The sequence below is a fragment of the Mus musculus genome, chromosome 11, assembly GCF_000001635.26.
Source record: "Mus musculus strain C57BL/6J chromosome 11, GRCm38.p6 C57BL/6J".
NCBI lineage: Eukaryota > Metazoa > Chordata > Mammalia > Rodentia > Muridae > Mus > Mus musculus.
The window spans coordinates 28,852,627-28,873,701 of record NC_000077.6 but is presented as its reverse complement, the minus strand read 5'-3'; the positions used below and the strand labels follow the sequence as shown (position 1 = coordinate 28,873,701).

The window sequence follows — 21,075 nt, the reverse complement described above, 5'->3', positions numbered from 1 at the left end:
GACCCTAAAAATTCCACCAGAGAACTCCTAAACCTGAGAAACAGCTTCAATGAAGTTTCTGGATATAAAATTAACTCAAACAAGTCAATGGCCTTTCTCTACACAAAGGATAAACAGGCTAAGAAAGAAATTAGGGAAACAACACCCTTCTTAATAGTCACAAATAATATAAAATACCTTGGCGTGACTCTAACTAAGGAAGTGAAAGATCTGTATGATAAGAACTTAAAGTCTCTGAAGAAAGAAATTAAAGAAGATCTCAGAAGATGGAAAGATCTCCCATGCTCATGGATTGGCAGGATCAATATAGTAAAAATGGCTATCTTGCCAAATGCAATCTATAGATTCAATGCAATCCCCATCAAAATTCCAACTCAATTCTTCAATGAATTAGAAAGAGCAATCTGTAAATTCATCTGGAATAACAAAAACCTAGGATAGCAAAAACTCTTCTCAAGGATAAAAGAACCCCTGGTGGAATCACCATGCCTGACCTAAAGCTGTACTACAGAGCAATTGTTATAAAAACTGCATGGTTCTGGTATACCGACAGACAAGTAAACCAATGGAATATAATTGAAGACCCAGAGATGAACCCACACACCTATAATCACTTGATCTTTGACAAGGGACCTAAAACCATCCAGTGGAAAAAAGACAGCATTTTCAACAAATGGTGCTGGCACAACTGGCAGTTATCATGTAGAAGAATGCAAATTGATCCATTTCTATCTCCTTGTACTAAGGTCAAATCTAAGTGGATTAAGGAACTCCACATAAAACCAGAGACACTGAAACATATAGAGGAGAAAGTAGGGAAAAGCCTCAAAGATATGGGTACAGGGGAAAAATTCCTGAATAGAACAGCATAGCTTGTGATGTAAGATCGAGAATCGACAAATGGGACCTCATAAAATTGCAAAGCTTCTGCAAGGAAAAAAAGACACCGCCAATAAGACAAAAAGACCACCTACAGATTGGGAAAGGATCTTTATCTATCCCAAATCTGATAGGGGACTAATATCCAATATATATAAAAAACTCAAGAAGGTGGACTCCAGAAAATCAAATTAAAAAAATGGGGCTCAGAGATGAACAAAGAATTCTCACTTGAGGAGTACCGAATGGCTGAGAAGCACCTGAATAAATGTTCAGCATCCTTAATCATCAGGGAAATGCAAATCAAAACAACCCTGAGATTCCACCTCACACCAGACAGAATGGCTAAGATCAAAAGTTCAGGTGACAGCAGATGCTGGCGAGGATGTGGAGAAAGAGGAACACTCCTCCATTGTTGGTGGGATTGCAAGCTTTTACAACCACTGTGGAAATCAGTCTGGCGGTTCCTCAGAAAATTGGACATAGTACTACCAGAGGATCCTGCAGTACCTCTCCTGGGCATATATCCAGAAGATGTTCCAACTGGTAAGAAGGACACATGCTCCACTATGTTCATAGCAGCCTTATTTATAATAGCCAGATGCTGGAAAGAACCCAGATGCCCCTCAACAGAGGAATGGATATAGAAAATGTGGTACATTTACACAATGGAGTACTACTCAGCTATTAAAAAGAATGAATTTATGAAATTGCTAGGCAAATGGATGGACCTGGAGGGCATCATCCTGAGTGAGGTAACCCAATCACAAAAGAACTCACCTGATATGTACTCACTGATAAGTGGATATTAGCCCAGAAACTTAGAATACCCAAGATATAAGATACAATTTGTAAAACACATGAAACTCAAGAAGAACAAGACCAAAATGTCGACATCTTGTCCCTTCTTAGAATTGGGAACAGAACACCCATGGAAGGAGTTACAGAGACAAAGTTTGGAGCTGATACGAAAGGATAGACCATCTAGAGACTGCCATATCCGGAGATCCATTCCATAATTAGCCTCCAAATGATGACACCACTGCATACACTAGCAAGATTTTGCTGAAAGGACCCTGATATAGATGTCTTTTGTGAGGCTATTCTTGGTCTTAGCAAACACAGAAGTGGATGCTCACAGTCAGCTAATTGGATGGAACACAGGGCCCCCAACGGAGGAGTTAGAGAATGTACTCAAGGAGCTAAAGATATCTGCAACCCTATAGGTGGAACAACCATATGAACTAACCAGTACCCTCTGGAGCTCGTGTCTCTAGCTGCATATGTATCAGAAGATGGCCTAGTTGGCCATCAGTGGAAAGAGGCTCATTGGTCTTGCAAACTTTATATGCCTAAGTACAGGGGAACGACAGGGCCAAGAAGTGGTATTGGAGGGGGGAAGAAAGTGGGGTGGAGGACATGGGGGACTTTTGGAATAGCATTAGAAATGTAAATGAAGAAAATACCTAATTTAAAAAAAAAGAACAATGAAATCACAAAATTTTCAGGTTAAGTAGGTGGACTAGAAAAAATTATCTTAGTATTTCTCACATTACTTACTTATATTGAATAAGGTAACCTATTCATATAAAGATACTGTAGCATGTTCTTACTCCTCTCTGATTCCAAGCTCCAAATTCTCAGATGTCAATACAGAACCTGGAGTAGCCACAGAGACCATAGGTGATGGGAGTGTGGGGTGTGGGATCTGGTGTGGGGTGGGTGCTGGGACTTGATAGGGGATAGTAGGATACAGGTGATATTAAATGGAAAATGGAAAGACGTAGGTGGAGATCCACCTGGAGAGGATGGAGGTCAGAGTAGAAGAAGAAGGGACAAAGGACAAATAATACCAAGGTTGTTTGAAAAAGCAACAAGGAAGCTTATTATTTTATGTTTACATAAAATGATATGGAATACATATATGTGCATATCTCTCTGTGTGTATGTGTGTGTATTGTATGTGTGTAATCTCTCTCTTCCCCCTCCCTCTGTGTGTGTGTGTGTGTGTGTGTGTATGTGTGTGTGTTTTAGCGTGTGTCTTAAAGGAAGATAAAGCACTCAGGTTGTAGTGCTCCTGATAAGAATCACAAGCTAACAAAAATTTCAGTACAGGGCATGAAAAAATTCTCCTTTTTAATGTAGTCCACGTGACTCCCAAAACATATAGATTACTAATGTAATCATGGGTTGCCTCTCAGAGGTTGAGGGTGGTCCCTATTGTTGGACACCACATAATTAATTAGAAAATACAACCCATATAATTGGAGCTTGAGCTGACGTGAAAGTCTCTTTCCTGTGGTCTAGCTTCCATAGTACCAGAAAATATTGTGCAAGTGTCGAAGAAAAGAAAGTAATTCAACAGTCCTACCCAGATGTAACACCTATGAGCCATGACAATGATTAGCCCAGAAAGGCTATAAGCCATAAGGCACAATATGTGGCACTTGAATGTTGGTAGTAACCTGTTTAATTGGATTTAAGGCCCACTCAACAGGAGGAAAATCATGTCAAAACTATAAACCTAGTCAGCTTACTGAGCTAGTGGTATCATGGGTATTAGAAAAGAATTAACTACCACTACTTTGTTAGACCAGCACAATTCCTTCCTACATTCAAAATAACCCTTACACCCACAGGTAAGTAACTATCCCCCCCCCCCAAAGAAGTCTTTCTTTATAGCAAATAGAGACCATCACAGAAAACCACAACCTGACACACTGCAGGGATCAACAGATTGTGGTGAGACCATCCCTGGTGGACACATCTATTAATCATCTCCTACAGTTTTTGGCGGTACATATAGTAAAAAGATTGTTAAAACTAGAACAGTAGGATATCTGTTGTGACACAGTCTCTCAAAAAAATGGCCACATAAACAAGCCTGGAACATGGTAATATCAGTGAGCATGTTAATATTGAAGGATGAAGGTTTCATGGGGTCCCATCCCTAGACACAGAACTATAGGCAATGAGTCTTTTAAAGGAAAATTTAATAGGATTTCAATGTCAGTATTCACAGTATATTTCTAATACACCCAATATGTGTCTTAAATATATTTTATTCCAGAACTTCTTCATTCAGTTTTAGGCATTGTTCCTGAATTCAGCCAGAGATGCCAATGATGGGTCATGAACTAAGTAAGTAATCCATTCTTTTTCTGTTTCTTTTTCTTCAGGTATTATTAAAGTATTCAATAATAATTGAAAATGTAAAAGTCTAAATAACTTCATAAAATACTTTTTATTTCAGAAAAAAGACAATCAAACCTTAAGCACACTATTTAAATAGCTCAACTAAATGATGGTAAATAATCTCCCTAAATCATGTGAAATAAACTGAAGGTATTTTTCACCAGTATTCATCCAAATACATAGAATTCTCATATAACCTCATCAGTTTATTTCCTTGTCAAAGGAAAAGAATATCAAGCAGATGGTAGTGCATTCATCATCAATACTGGAATCCTGACTCATGAGAGTAACGCAAAACAGATGCTGCTCCGATGATCCCCTGAAAGGTGATACCATCACAGCATGTGTTAGCTCTTTATGTGGGGTGACTTAAAATTTGCCCACAGAATATTAAATAAAAAACAGAGCATGGCTGGTTTTCTCACTTCACTTAGATGCAATTTAAAAGCTCCCATCTCTATACTGATGATAGATTAACACACTGGAGAACAGAGCAATGCCCAACTAATGCTTGGTGGCACTAACCCTTGAAGTATTCAGGACCACATTCATGACCAGGCAGAAAAGCAGAGCTCCTAGGCTCTGCCCATTGTTCAGTGTGTATGGTGATTCCTTTTCTATGGGGTCTACTGACTTGGTTCCTAGCAATGTGAAAAATGTATGGGATCTCCTAAACCATTTCTCAAACTACACCAGCAGTTCTAGGAGGATTTGTCAAGAAAAAAATAAAAACATAAAAATAAAAAAGCAAACAATCTCTTAGCACAGTCCAGTTAACTAATATCTCACGTCTTTAAAGGCCAAGATTCTTATCACTCTGCTCACATAAGTCTGCAGCTGTTTTCTAGAATACACAGTTATGTGTACTCTGTGAAAATAAACAAAAAGCAGGCAGACCATCCGTGGTGCAAGTGATAGAATTAAAATGTGCTGAAATGAGACGTTTAAAAGAAACAGCCATGTGAACACAGAGCTGCTCTTCAAAGTGAAGAGAAGTCAGACCTGTTTTCCTTTATTCTGAAGTAATGAAATTAAGTTAGTGGCAACTCCAACAACAAAGAAGCTTGAGAAACCAAGAGGAGACATTTATAGAGTGGGCCAAAAGCATGAGTTCAAGTTCCAAACAAACCACCCACCTCTCTACTGACAGCTATGCCTCTAGCAATCCCTGCTCCGCCGTAAAAGCCAGCTCTGTCCTTAACACCTGTATGTTCTCTGGTTTTCAAACTTGGCTGGATACTCGAACCACACTGGGAGCTTTAAGAAACATTGATGTCTGGAATTCATCCTCAGGAGTGTTATTTAATTGTGCTATGGTGTGGCTTGGACCCTGAGAACCTTTGAAAGGCCCCTGAGTGATTATGAATAGAGCAGCTAATGTTGGGAACCACTGATGAATTTTCTGATGCATAGCTTCCTCATTTGTAAAATAATAATGACATCCAAAGTGTGCACCTTTTAGAATTATTGCAATGGTGAAATATGCTACTGCAGACAAAAGACTTAGTATCATGCTTTGTATGGGAAGCCCTTGATAAATGCTAACTATTGCACCCTCACCAGGAGGATCAATACAAGCCATGCTCACCTTGGCACACATTATGCTCACTCTGTTCATAGCCTGCTGCACACTGGATCCGGTGGGAAGGGTTGGAAGGGATGCGCTGAGGGTCAGCTGGGTTTCTTCGGATGACAAAGTTATTTCGGCCAGTTTGAACTTCAGGGCCAGCAACTGCAGTAGCACTGGCCATGAAGCCACCCCCAGGCACCACACCACTGGTTGCCATGCTCCTGGCAGCTACAGTCCCAGTGGTGGCACCTGACGAAGCTTCTGCAGCTGGTGTTTCTTGCTGAGGATGCTCATTATTGACAATAATTTGGGCTGTTTTAGGAAGGCAGAGATATCCTCCATAGTGGTTGACACATTTCATTCCACCTTTGCAAGCATCTGGGACAATGTCACATTCATCAATATCTGTGGTCAGTAATAAAATAAGTCAGTAGTCTTCTCAGAGGGTGGAGTGTGGTATAGGACACATGGGATAGGAAGAGGACCACATGAGATGAACACAGAGGTCTGCTCTTGGATAAGAAGTCTTAGTAGTAAACTTACCTTTACACTGCTGTCTTATGGGGTCCCATTCATATCCATCGGTGCATTGCTAAAAAGAAAACATCAAACATGGAACCAGGAGACAATGAGCAGCTTCCCTAAGAGGCTAATCTATCATAAGAGATTTATTCTGCTGGTTGCTGCTAGGGAAATGAGAGGGGTTGTCAGTTCCACACTCTCCCCTTTGAGACAAGTTTGTCTAAAAAGCTCAGTTCCCTTAACTTCTTTTCATGGCTCTGAATCTTTGGTGTGTTCATCACCATCTTTTTGGAGTTCTTTTTAGAGACTGTTCTCCCCATTGTTTCTGATTGATCTTTTTAAATTCCCCCAGTTACTATTATAAATTTTACATAAAACAAATACTGAAAAAAGAACAGCTGGGTTCCCTGTTTTCTCCCATCTTGAGTTCTTACATCTCTCCAAATCTTCCTGAACATCAGAGTATTGGGACCCAGCCCACTGCTGCTTACTCAGGTCATTCCTGATTGTAGCTGTTCCTCTCTGCATCCTCAGGCTAATGGAGTCCAACATGTCAGGGGTTACTAGGATATACCCACATGATAGATACAAATTAACTAAATGTTCACCATATCCTCTAGGTCTCACATTTTTTCCCCCAAAACATAATGCAATGCTCCTTCCTCTCACATTGCCTTGTAGGAATGAGAGACACAGTGACAGCTTTAATATACTGTGCACTACTCATCAACTGCTTGGCCTGGAAACTTTATCCTTTCTCTGAAACATATGTAAAGGGACCGTCATCATTCTACATGTGGTTATGAGCTCTCCTGAGAGCCCCCACATGCTGCCTATGCACTGGGGCCTGAAATCTTAGAACCTTGGCCATGCTATGTCTGCCTGGTAATGTCTCTCCCACTAATTATCTCAGTATCTCTCTTTGAACCCCAAACATTAGAACATTTATATCAGTGCTGTGACTCATAAGGGGGTATCACTGAAACAGATTATCCTTTGAGAATTTCTCTATGGTTGCCACAATTTCTCCATCCCAACCCTCTCTATTCTCCACTGGAGAGGGGTTTGGGTTCTCCAGGGGTTCTGTCTGTCTGTTGGCTTTGTTCTAAAACTCTGGTTCTGGGTCAGATGTTCCCTGAGTTTAGATTAGACTCTGTGATCCTAAACTATCTGAGTTTATAGATACTTATTTTCTGCTTTGCTTTTACTCCTTAAGACATCTATTGTTCCTCCAGAAGGAAGTTGAAGGGTTACTAGGAAGCTGGTGTCCCTTGAACATGATAAATTTTCTGAACGCCTCTCAATGGAGAAATATTTATTTCAAAATTTTACAGCAGTGTAAAGGTTAGAAACTTCCTTTCTCTCTGACAATCCACACTTCTTTCCAAATCATTCTGCTAAAAGTCCACTCTCAAAAACCTCTTTTACTGGCTGGGTGGGAATGGCAACTTTTTTTTCTGTGAGAGATAATAGATCTGCCTCTTCTCTAGCCAGACTCCCTGCTCTGATCATGTCAGAACAGGGCCTGTCTTTCCTATAATGGTGCCACCAGATTCTCTTCCTTTGCCCCCTCCTCCATTCTGATATTCCAGGCAGGTCTCTGCTGCCATGTCCTCTACTCTGAGAGCTGCTCAGTACATCTTTTCCCACTTGCCTCTGCTTCCCATATGAACACTCACTTCAAGGCCTCTCCTCTCCATGTGGGGAGCCCTGTAGGATTTCCCTCTAGAGTTGCTCTGAAATTGGGCAGAACCAGCTGCTGCTGGTTTCCTGGCAACTTGACAATCCCTGTTCAATCAGTAGGCTCCTAAACTTTGTCCGTACTCTCTAGATTCTCTTCACCACCTTTCTTTTTCCTTCCAGTCTCCAGAACTATAAACCTGAGACACAGGTCTGGATCCTGCCCACACCCCTTTGTTCTCCTGCAGGTCACAGCTACAGGCATGGTCTGCAGCACTCTGCTCAGTCACAGAACTTCACTCTATGTTCTTCCCTTCTCTGTGGTTAAATGCAACCATGCAACTTCAGGGTGGTGGCATTTTATTTATATGCTACAGATAGTTTTTGCTTTTCTTCATAAGTGTCACATGTATATAAATTACTTTTTCTGATATTCTATATTCCAAGGAAAAATTAAATAGGACCCATAGTTGTTGTAACTAAGTGCTGCATACCTAACATTAAGGTGTGTGCATGTGCACCAGTGATTATGTGTATATATGTTTACAAACATTTTAAGATTTGGAGGTTTTTCTCAAAGACACACAAAGGCATTTATGAATGACTCCTGCCTGTGCTTGGTTACATAATAAATGTAATTTCTCCTTCACCGTGTGCTTATAGTGATCACTGTGCTATCTCTACTTATGACAGTTAGGTATTCAGATTACAACATGCATGTTTTCTGTTTCAAATTTGTTAAGTTTTCATTTAAGAGATAATTTCTTTTGAGATTTTATTAAAAATTAGACCAAAAAAGCTGTTAGATTAAAAAAGAGATATAAAGGCTGTGTATATAAAATGTGTAGTTGGTAATGAAAGTTTAAAAAAATGGGGAAATGCCGTTAGACAAAAAAGACTTTATGTGGAAAATTTATAAAAGATGCTTATAATGTAATTAAAGCTTAATTATGGCCCTTCTGTCTTTTCCACCCATTCTACCAAGTTGTTTCTGCTGGGGCAGACTCCTACTTAGTCTGGACCCTTGAAGACTCCACACCCTGATCCATTCTAGAGTACCCGCTGCAATCAGAACAGTTCGTAAGAACCATCCCCCAACCCAAATCCTGGAGCTGCTGCTGGGAGCCTGGTGGACTCACAACCCATCACCCACCAAAACCCATGTCCTCTCGAATACCACTCCCCTTCAGTCCCTTCTATCCCTTCTGCCCTGTCCTTTCTGTTGGGGCAGACTTCTAGTTGGTCTGCTCCCATGAAGACACCATTTACTGATCCATCCTAGAGGACCTGCTGCATTCAGGGCAGTTGGACAACAGCTTGACTGCTCCACTGAAGACCCAACAGTCTGAAGACCTCCCAGGAGATCTACTGCAGCCAGAGCAACAGATCAGCAGCTTCTCTGCCCCTGTGAAGAGTCCCCAGTTGGAAGGCCCCACAGGTGGTCTGATATAGCAAGGGCTGCAGGCTTACCAGGAAACCTGAAGCAACCCAGGGACAAAAGAGGCAGACTCCATACAGTCACCCAGACCAACAAACACCAGGGATATCCAGATGGTGAAAGGCAAGTACAAGATTATAAGCAACAGAAGTCAAAATAAGTGGGCATCATAAGAACCCAGTTCTCCCACCACAGCAAGCCCTGAATACACCAACACCCCTGAAAATGAGGAATCTGTCCTAAAATTCTATTTCATGAATATAATAGAGTCCCTTAAGGAGGATATCAATAACTTACTGAAAGAAATACACGAAAACATAGGTTAACGGGTGAAGTAATTGAATAAAGAGATCCAAAACCTAAAAATGGAAGTAGAAACAATAAAGAAAACACAAATCAAGGCAAACCTGGAAATGGAAAACTTGGGAAAGAGGTCAGGAATTACAGATATACCTAGAAGAGATTGACACAACTGTCAAAGAAATTCAAAACATTAAAAAACAAACAAACAAACAAACAAACAACCTCCTAACCCAAAGCATCCAGGAAATTCAGGACACAATGAAAAGACCAAATCTAAGAATAATCAGAATAGAGGAGAACAAATATTCCCAACTCAAAGTACCTGAAAATGTCTTCAACAAAACCATAGAAGAAAACTTCCCCAACATAAAGAAAGAGATGGCCCTAAAGGTACAAAAAGCCTATAGAACACCAAATAAATGGGACGAGAAAAGAAAATCTCCTCATCACATAATTATCAAAACACTAAATGCACAGAACAAAGAAAGACTATTAAAAGATGCAAGGGAAAAAGGCCAAGTAACATACAAAGGTAGACCTATCAGAATTACAGGAGACTTCTCAACAGAGACTATGAAAGCCAGAAGAACCTGGTCAGAGGTTAGGCAGACTACAAGAGAACACAAATGTCAGCCCAGGCTACTGTACCCAGCAAAACTCTCAATTAACATAGATGGAGAAAACAAAACATTACAGGACAAAAACAAATTCAAACGGTATTTACCTACCAACCCAGCCCTATGGAGGATCCTGGAAGGCAAACTCCATCAAAAGGAAGATACCTTCACCAAAGAAAGGGCAAGATATTAAGCATCTTACAACAAAGTCAAAACCAGAGGGCCACAAGCATATAAGGCCACCTACAAAACAAATATATCAGGAACCAACAGTCATCTCTCGTTAATCTGTTTCAATATTAATGGACTCAACTCACCTATAAAAAGACATAAGCTAATAGACTGGATATGAAAACAAGATCCAGCATTTTGCTTCATACAAGAAACACACCTCAATAACAAAGACAGACACTATCTCAGAGTAAAAGAATGGAAAAAGGTCTTCCAAGCAAATGGTCCAAGGAAATAAGCAGGAGTTGCCATTCTAATTTCTAATTTCAACCAAAAGTTATCAAGCATGATGAAGAAGGACATTTCAAATTCATCAAGGGGAAAATACACCAAGAGAAATTCTCAATTCAGAACATCTATTTCCCAAAAGCAAGAACACCCAAATTCATAAAAGAAACGTTACTAAAGCTCAAAACACAGATTGAAGCCCACACAATAATAGTGGGAGATTTCACCATCCCACTCTTACCAATGGGCAGGTCATTGAAACAGAAACTAGACAGAGACACAGTGAAACTAAGAGAGGTTATGAACCAAATGGATTAACAGATATTTACAGAACATTTCATCCTAAGACAAAAGAATACACCTTCTCTGCACCTCATGGTGCCTTCTCCAAAATTGACTATATAATTGGTCACAAAACAACCCTCAACAGATAAAAGAAGATTGAAATAATACCATGAATCCTATTAGATAACCATGGCCTAAGGCTTCAATAACAGCAAAAACTACAGAAAGCCCACATGCATATGGAAACTGAACAACTCTTTACTCAATGATAACTTGGTCAGGGAAGAAATAAAGAAAGAAATTAAAGACTTCCTGGAATTTAATGAAAATGTTGACACATTATACCCAAACTTATGGGACACAATAAAAGTAGTGCTAAGAGGAAAGTTCATAGCACTAAATGCCTTGGTAAAGAAACTGGAGAGATCTTACACTAACAACTTAACAGCTCACCTGAGAACTCTAGAACAAAAAGAAACAATCTCACCCAAGAGGAGAAGAAGGCAGGAAATAGTCAAACTCAGGGCTGAAATCAACCAAATAGAAGCAAAGAAAACAATAGAAAGAATCAGCAAAACCAAAAGCTGATTCTTCAAGAGAATCAACAAGATAGATAAACCCCTAGCCAAACTAACTGGTCCAGAGGCAGTATCCAAATTAATAAAATCAGAAATAAAAAGGGAGACATAACAACAGAAACGGAGGACATTCAAAAAATCATCAGATCCTACTATAAAAGCATATACTCAACAAAACTGGAAAATGTAAATGAAATGGATGGTTTTCTAGACAGATGCCACATACCAAAGTTAAATCAAGAGCAGGTAAACTATCTAAACAGGCCCATATCGCACAAGGAAATAGAAGAAGTCATTAAAAACCACCCAATTAAAAAAAAAAAAAAAGCCCAGGGCCAGGTGGATTTAATGCAGAATTCTACCAGACCTTCAAAAAAGACCTGATACTAATTTTCCTCAAAGTATTCCATAAAATGGAAACAGAAGCAACACTACCTAACTCGATCTATGAAACCACAATTACTCTGATACCTAAACTACAGAAGGACCTAACTAAAAAATGAGAACTTCAGACAAATCTCACTTATGAATATCCATGCAAAAATACTCAATAAAATTCTTTCAAACAGAATGCAAGAACACATCATAACCACCATTCACCATGATCAAGTAGACTTCATCCCAGGGATGCAAGGTTGGTTTAATATATGAAAATCCATTAACGTAATCCACTATATAAACAAACTCAGAGAAGAAAAATCACATGATCATCTTCTTAGATTCTGAAAAAGCATTTGACAAAATATAACACCCCTTAATTTTAAAAGTATTGGTGAGATCAGGAATTCAAGGCCAATACCTAAACATAATAAAAGCAATTTACTGCCAACCAACATCCAATATTAAATTAAATGGAGACACACTTTAAGCAATCCCACTGAAATTGGGGACAAGACAAGGATGCCCACTCTCCCCATATCTATTGAATGTAGTACTTGAAGTGTTAGCTAGAACAATAAAATAGCAAAAAGAGATCAAGGGGATACAAATTGGTAAGGAAGAAATAAAGGTATCACTATTTGCAGATGATATGATAGTATATATAAGCAACCCCAAAAAGTGTACCAGAGAACTTCTCCAGCTGATAAACAACTTCAGCAAAGTGACCAGATATAAAATTAACTCAAATAAACCAGTAGCCTTCCTTTATGTAAAGGATAAAGAGACTGAGAAAGAAATTAGGGAAACAATTTCCTTCACAATAGCCACAAATAATATAAAATATCTTGGGGTAACTATAACCAAACAAGTGAAATACCTGTATGACAATAACTTCAAGTCTCTAAAGAAAGAAATTGAAGAAGATCTCAGAAAATGGAGAGATCTCCCATGCTCATGGATTGGAAAATAAACATAGTAAAAATGGCCATCCTCCCAAAGGCAATATATAGATTCAATGCAATCACTATCAAAATCCCAACACAATTCTTCAAAGACATGGAAAGAACAATTCTCAAATTCATCCAGAAAGGCAAAAACCCAGAATAGTGAAAACAATTCTTAACAATAAAAGAACAGCTGGGGGTATCACCATCCCTGACCTCAATCTTTACTACAGAGCAATAGTGATAAAAACTGCATTGTATTGGTACAGAGACAAACACATTGATCAATGGAATAGAACTGTAGACCCAGAAATAAAACCTCACACTTACAGTCACTTGATCTTTGACAAAGATGCCAAAAATATACAATGGAAAAAAGTAAGTATCTTTAATAAATGGTGCTGGTCTAACTAGCTGTATGTATGTTGAAGAATGAAATAGATCCATATTTGTCACCTTGTAAAAAGCTCAAGTCCAAGTGGATCAAGGACCTCAACATAAAACCAGATACACTGAATCTAATAGAAGAGAACATGGAAAAGAGCCTTGAACTCATTGGCACAGGGGGAACTTTCCTAAACAGAACTCCTGTGTCTCATGCTCTAAGATCAACAATTGATAAATGGGACCTCATGAAACTGGAAAGCTTCTATAAGGCAAAGGACATAGTCAATAAGACAAATTGGCAACCTACAGATTGGGAAAAAAATCCTCACTAACATCACATCCGATAGAGGCCTAATATCTAACATATATAAAGAGCTCAAGTAGCTAATCACCAAAAATCCAAGCAACCCAATAAAAAAAAAATGGGTAATAGAACTAAACAGAGAATTCACAACAGAGAAATCTTGAATGGCTAAAGAAGCACCTAAAGAAATGTTCAAAGTCACCTTACACTATTCAGAATGGCTAAGACCAAAACCTCAGGTGACAACATATGTTGGTGAGGATGTGGAGAAAGAGGAACACTCCTCCATTGATGGTGGGATTGCAAACTGGTCCAACCCCTCTGGAATTCAATCTGGAGGTTCCTTAGAAAATTGGAAATAGATCTACTTGTAGACCCAGCAATACCACTTTTGGGATTATTCTCAAAAGATGCACCATCATGCCACAGGGGCATGTGTTCCACTGTGTTCATAGTGTCCTTGTTTGTGATAGACAGAAGCTGGAAACAACCCAGATGTCCCACGACAGAAGAATGGATACAGAAAATGTTGTTCACTTACACAATGGGATACTACTCAGTTATTAAGAATGAATCCTGAATTATGCAGGCAAGTGGATGGAACTAGAAAATATCATCCTGAGTGATGTAACTCAGACCCAAAAGGACATGCATGGTATGTACTCACTAATAAGTGTATATTAGCAAAAAAAAAAAAAAAAAAAAAAAAAAAAAAAAAGAGTACAGTATACCTAAGATACAGTCCACAGAACTCTAAAAGCTCAACAAGCTGAAGTGCCCAAGTGAGGACACTTTAGTCCCACTTGTGAGAGAGAAGAAAACAATCACAAGTGGGGAGGGACATGGGAGGAAAAGTGGACAAAGCAGGGACTGTGGTAAGAGGGGAAACCTGATCTGGTATTGGGGGAGGGAAAAGGACTGAAATCCTGAGGTTCAGCAGAAAGAATGGAAACAGGCAAATAGGAAGTTGGAGGGCCCCTCCAGAATGTACCAGAGACCTGGGAGGTGAGAGACACTCAGCACTCAAGGGGAGGGACCTTAGATGAAATGCGCAACAGTAGGGAGAGGGAACTTACAGATGTTCTGAGTTACAGAGCCTACCTCTAGCAGGAATACAGGGCACCAAGTGAGGGATGGGGTTGCCACCCCACAGTCAAAAACTCTTACCCAGAATTGTTTCTTTCTAAAAAAAAAAAAAAAAAAAAAAAAAACCTGCAGGAACAAAAATGGAGAAGAGCTTGAGGAAAGAGAGGTCCAGTGGTCCAGAGGTCCCAATAAGCAGCTGAAAGAGTCAGATGTAACTATCTCCACCCAACCAATGGACAGAAGCAGCTGACCCTAGTTGTTGAATTAAGGAAGGCTGAAAGAAGCTGAGGAGAAGGGTGATCCTGTAGGAGGACCAGTAGTCTCAATTAATCTGGACTCCTGAGATCTCTCAAACACTGGACCACCAAAGAGACAGCATACACCACCTGATATGAGGCCCCCAACGCACATACAGTAGAGGACTTCTGGGTCTGTATTCATTTAGAGATGATGCACCTATCCCTCAAGAGACTGGAGGCCCCTGGGAGTTTAGAGGTCAGGTGGAGTGGGGAGTGGGGACATCCACATGGAGACAGGGGGTGGGGAGGAGGTATGGGATGTGTAACAGTTGGAGGGTGGATGAGGGAGATAAAATATGGAGTGTAAAAAAAATAAATTAATTTAAAAAAAACCTTAATTATGGCCAAAATTCCAAGCATGGAAGGAAATGAAATCAATACTTAATTCTCTCTCTCTCTCTCTCTCTCTCTCTCTCTCTCTTTCTCTCTCTCTCTCTCTCTTTACAGCAATACATTTTCTTTGAGCATTTGCTATTTTTCATTCTATTTTCACATATGTGTTGTATGCATGTATGTGTCTTAGGTTGCACATGTGTAGGTGTATGTAGGTATGTGCATACATGCATGTGTGGGCCTGACATTGATGCCAGGGATCATCTTATGTTTCTGTCATACTTAGTAAGGCAGAATCTCTCAGTCAAACCCATTACTCTCTGATATGTGTAGTCTCACTAGCTTGCTTGCTCTGATCATTTCCTTTCCAAGGTTAGAATTACAGATAGACTGCCATATTTGCCCAGCACTTATGTGGGGATCCAAACTGTTGTCTTTACACTTGCATAGCAAATGCTTAATGATTCCCTAGCCTCCTGCTTCCTTACATATTGATTTTCTAGATTAGGGATTTATTTAATTAGTTTTTTATGTATCTGGTCTTCTATGTACCATGACTCACGTATGGAGGTCAGAGGACAACCGTTGGGACTCAGTTTTCTCTTTTACCATGTGGGACCTGGGATTGAATTCAGGTTTTCAGGCATAGCAGCAAGCACCTTTATCCACTGAACAATCTCACTGCCCCAAATTTTATTTTATTATTTTATTGAGTTACTTAAAAGATGTGATTCGATTTCTCCAAATGTTAAACATGTTTTTCGTTAGAGTGAAGCCTTCAGTTGCCAGGTACTCACTGTCTTAACATTAGGGAAGTTTCTGTTGCAAAAGATTATTCATATTGTGATATTTCTACCAAGTTACATACTAATCATAAAACTTATTCTGATAGACATTTAGGTCTATTTACTAATTGAACCCTTTATACAGATTTCACTTTAGCTATGGCCCTCAGTCCTCTAAATGTATAATTAAGCAACCACCACCAAAAGTGTGAGTTTTCACAGTAAGTCTGCAAAGTGTGGAAAGCAAGGACATTCAGATGATCTAATTAGTCAAAAGAAGACCCCCACCCCACCAGAAAGAAGGGATCCCTCTTCCTAATCTATTTTATGTAGAAGATACTTGAATTTAGCTGGGACAGTCCTAGCAGTTAGGGTACAGGTTAAGATTACATCGGGCCTTTACTTCGATTATGTTTTTGATATAACTGTTTACTCAGTCCCCCTACCCAACCTGGACCAAGCTCACGTCTTTAAAAATCTTAAATATTTTCACTGTCTTTAAAAAAGATGAAAGTAACCTAATTTGAAAGAGGCTCAAATTTATTTTAAACCTTCCAAAAGAAACTCTATGTGTAGGATACCTATAATTTAATTCAAAATGTTAGAGCCAAATTTTAACTTTTTCTAATTAAAAAAGAAAAGGAAGAAAAATATTAACTAAGTCCAGACACCTAGATCACTAGTCTTCTGCCTTGATTCAATTCACTATACTTGGGAATAACTAAAAATTTTAAATTGCCCTTTTAGGTATACACTAGAGCAACTGTTTCCTTCATTTAATAGCTTTACTTCAAGATGTACTACATTTTTGATTATTTTAATATGAAACATAGTTCTGCTGTTACAATAGATATAGAGGACAGGACAAAAAAAACCAGACCAGTTCTCAATGGCTAATTGGTTAATATGACCCAGGAATTTCTTCCTTCATAACTTTATTAACCACTTGTCTCTCCACAAGACCCACCATCCTGAATATTCTACCTGAATTTCATCAGATTCTAAAAATGACCTTCCTCGCAATGTGACACCTTCCTTAGAACAACCTGAGCTCGGAACCTCCATCAAGACCCAGAATTAAGTTATTCTCTTTTATATTAGCACCAACATTATCTACCTCTGCCTTTTCTATTTCTTTAGTGATTGGTATAATCTATGATACTGTTATTTAAAAGCTTTGTAGATCTTTACAATATCTTCTGTGATACAGAAGGCTGAATTCAGTAAACAAATAATGTAAACTTCTTTGATAGTGAAAGAATTGCTTATGTAGATATTTGTCCAATAGTATGTTAGTGAACCCTATCTCTAGTATGAAAGGGGAATATAAGACTGCCTGTTTTATAGATGCCATGCTTTCAAACCATGCCAACATGGCAGCTCATTTGAATAATTGCACGATAAATAAGGAAGACTTGTAGTTTGTTTTAGGTATAAAGCATGTTGCATGGCTTCATTTAACATGGCTCTACTATTAAGGCTAGCCTGAAGATAGTTTCCAGACTTCAGTTCAGCCTTAAGGCAAGTGGGTAACCTATCTGTTCTTTTATTCTAGCGTTGGAAGGATCATAGCACTCACCTCATACTGAGGTGATTAAGAATAGTCACTCCTGGTCTTTTAATCATCTGTTAATGGGTGTACACATCTTAAAAAAGAATAGGCTTAATCTGTCATCTCTTAGCACAAAATGGGCATCATATCTGGAAGGCCTTCATTACAATTCTAAAATTGAAGGGCTTAAACCACAATGGATACTTTCTACTGAAAACAAATAAGTTGTAGGTGATGGGGAAATGGAGGAGGCATGAGATAAGCAATTCAAGTGATAATATCTGCCTAGAAAACTAAGACAGATGATGATGCATTCAAGGCCAGAATGGGCTACATAATGAGTTCCAGGACAACTTCTCAGAAAAGGAGTAAACTCTTTTACTGAATATACAAGTAGACGATTTAATCCTAACTCACTGAGAGGGCAGTAAGTTTAACCTGAATAACAAAACATCCTCATTTGAAGATAAACAGCACATACTTTCATTTTCCTCTATTTGTTTTAATGTTAAAATAACACAATACTTTTACTCAATAATTTTATTTACAGTTGTTCTGAGCAGCAGAAGGGAACATCTGCAGGACGGGTAATACTGTTCTAGGGATAACATGATGCAAAAGTGAGATAATGTTTATTATTAGTAATTGATATTAGCTCACTTCTGAGTTTTACTTTAAAAACATTTATACTCTTTTGAATAGGATTACTTAATTTTAAGAATTGGAAAGAAGTATGAAAATGTGTTTTTCATATACTCACCCAGGACAAATGTCATTCATCTCAGAACACTGAATGAGAGTTAGAAAACAACACAGAACAAAGGCCTCATCCCAGCCACATGAGCCTGCTCTGCCCTCTCCTGACATGTCTATTTAGGGCTGTGGGAGGGATTAGATGATATTTTAAATATTTTATTAAACATTGGTTATACTGACGCAACTAACTGGCCAAATATGACTAAGAAATGCCAGAGATGCAAATAGAAGTTGCAAGACCAAGATGCACACAGTGTGCTTTAAATCCACGTTGGCAAATACTGTCTGCTGGTGACAGTTAAACTATCTGCAGTACTTTTACATGAATAGACAGCCTTTCTGAATCCAAGAATGAGAACTTCACGAGGACAGGCACAGATGAGCTAGTGTAATTACACCATACATTCTTATTTGCTTTGCGTGTTATTCTGCATATATTGATTGCATCTGCACATACCCAGGCTCCCAGAGTCCTCAAACCCATCAATTCATTGCATGTCTTCGAAATATGGAGCTTACACAGATTTGAATTTTAAAAGAGTTCATTTTTGGCTTTGCACAAATCATTTTATTTTGCATCTAGCTTACAAACCATTCATCGCAGGTGATCTAGATGCACCTTTGAAAAGACCCAGCACGATTTACCAGGAGTCCTAAACCTGAGTCATATTAAAGTGTTGTTTAATTTATTTTGCTTCGCAGAATACTGCCCACTTGTCCTGGCAGAGACCAGTTAATTCTTGTATCCCAGACTACTACTCAATTCTTGTATCTCAAATGTCATCATGCCTTACCGTGTATGTGATGGTTTCCTCGGTGTACTGTGACTTGACCAGCGCCAGAGTCAGCATAGTTAGGAAAAGTGTTTGCAACATCGTGATTCTCTACGGGAAATGGGACAAAGAGATGTTTAGTATCAACTGCCTAGAAAATCAAAACTTTATCAGTGAAGAAACTGACAAGAAAAGGAGAATGGAGAGCTCCAAATACCCTCCTTCCAGTCTGCTTTCTCACCAGCCACCCAAATAAGCAAGACAGGAGAAACTACAGTAGAAATGCATTACTTCACTGCATCCATCCTGTACCAAGGTTGTTCAGCGTGTGTTTATACCACACCTACTCATAAAGCTCCAGAAAACGGTAGTCAAAAGGGGATATAGAATATGATCGATTCCATCCCTCTTCCCCCTTGGAGGTGGAAACGGGGGCGCAGCATCTGTCTATTTTCTGAAACTGTAGAGTACCCACCCACGGCTCAGCTGTACCTGAAGTTCCACCCAGCTCAGCGAAAGATACCTGCAAACCAGTATCAGTTATATGCCCGCAGACTTTATTGTCTTAAAAAAAAAAAGTCTAAAATACCCAAACAAAACTCGAAGAGCTATCGATCTCACAGTTCCCGATAGAATACCCCACAGAGCTTCTAACTCACTGCAGGGTGACTTCTCTAGTTCCCACTCTTAAAGCTCCATTTCCATACACACTCTTGGCGCACAATCAGCAGCTCAAAGTCACTGATCCCTTTTCCCCTCGTTCTCAGGTCTCAAAATGTGCTATGCACAGGGTCTAGGCTGCCTAAGGTAGGAGGACTTCAGACAGCTTTGCAGCACAGGGAACCAGTTTGGGGGAGGGGGTTCCTAGCCTGATGCCTGCAGGGAAGTGAGCTCAGCTTTCTTAGATGTAAGGCGTCTGTCAGCGGGAGTCCTTGAGCGCTTTAGCTTCCAACCAACCGCTGGGCAATCCAGGTGCCTTTCAAATCCCATACCTCAGTCACGGAACCTAGAGACCAGAGTCACCAGCAAAACTCTCTGGGTTGATAGCGCGCTTACTCTACCTATCCCAACAAATGTCACCCAAGTACTGGCACAGGCTGACAGATTGTGATCCCAGACCAGCAAGTCCACCTCCATCTTCTCTGTACAGTTTCACAGTCGGGGACAGTTCTTGGGTCGCCCTACCATACTTCCCGGTATAGCTCTCGCTGGTATAGCGCAGATCTTGCGACCTCGGCTTTGGGCTCCTACCTGCGGGGGGGCCGCGCAACTTTCCTGCCCGGGCAGCGAAGGAGTGCGTAGGGGAGGGCAGCCTGGTAGGTCTGAACTGGCGAGGTCTGGCTGCAGCAGCAGCCACAGGAGGAGGAAAAAGGGAGGAGAAGTAGGGCGAAGGGGGGCGGAGGAGAGAGAGGGAGGCGCAAGCGCCCTGCCCAGGCTTCCAACCACGCGGGAAGGCGCGCCTTTTGGCGTTGGGGTCTAGGGGCCCAGTTATCCTCTGCATTAGGCCCCTTGGTACCCTGATTCACAGGAATTTGAGACACAACTAATATCGAAATATCACTTCCATGGAGCTTTTAGACTTTGCAGAAATGGCTTAAATTCCTTTTAGCTCAACAAGTGATTCCTGGGAGAATAAATTAAAGCTATTAACAGAACTGGTCCTTTATTTTTCATTTCAGATTTTTATTTTTGGAGGGGGTGTGTTTTGTCAGCTTCCTCAAATGGTGAAAGGTGAGAATGAACGTGTTCATTTCTGGGCCTACTAGGTGCTAGGTGTTAGGAGTGAGCCAAATGGAACTCATGTTAACAAAATATGTGCCATCCTGAGGTGTGTGTCTTGCCTCCACCCCCAACCCCGTGTGTGTGTGTGTGTGTGTGTGTGTGTGTGTCCGTGTGTGTGAACTCCTCTCCTTCCTTCCTTATCTACAGTTTCTCATTTCTCCTGATTA

General features: G+C 39.9%; 1 protein-coding gene across 4 annotated transcripts in view; it reads right to left on the bottom strand.

The window, feature by feature from the left end:
* Efemp1 (epidermal growth factor-containing fibulin-like extracellular matrix protein 1) overlaps nt 1-20,548 on the bottom strand; it is a 73,590-nt gene extending 53,042 nt beyond the window's left edge. Inside the window, exons 1-4 of one of the 4 annotated variants that reach the window (XM_030245798.1) lie at nt 20,378-20,548; nt 19,148-19,237; nt 6,188-6,236; nt 5,663-6,049 (exon numbers count right to left, since the gene is read on the bottom strand). In XM_030245798.1, the coding sequence (XP_030101658.1) occupies nt 5,663-6,049; nt 6,188-6,236; nt 19,148-19,228 (517 nt within the window). In that variant the 5' untranslated portion in view covers nt 19,229-19,237; nt 20,378-20,548. Of the gene's footprint in view, nt 1-5,662; nt 6,050-6,187; nt 6,237-19,147; nt 19,238-19,785; nt 19,889-20,377 lie in introns of those variants that run through there. The other 3 variants (NM_146015.2, XM_006514660.1, XM_030245799.1) reach the window with 3 other exon arrangements.
* Nucleotides 20,549-21,075: the final 527 nt, after the last annotated feature.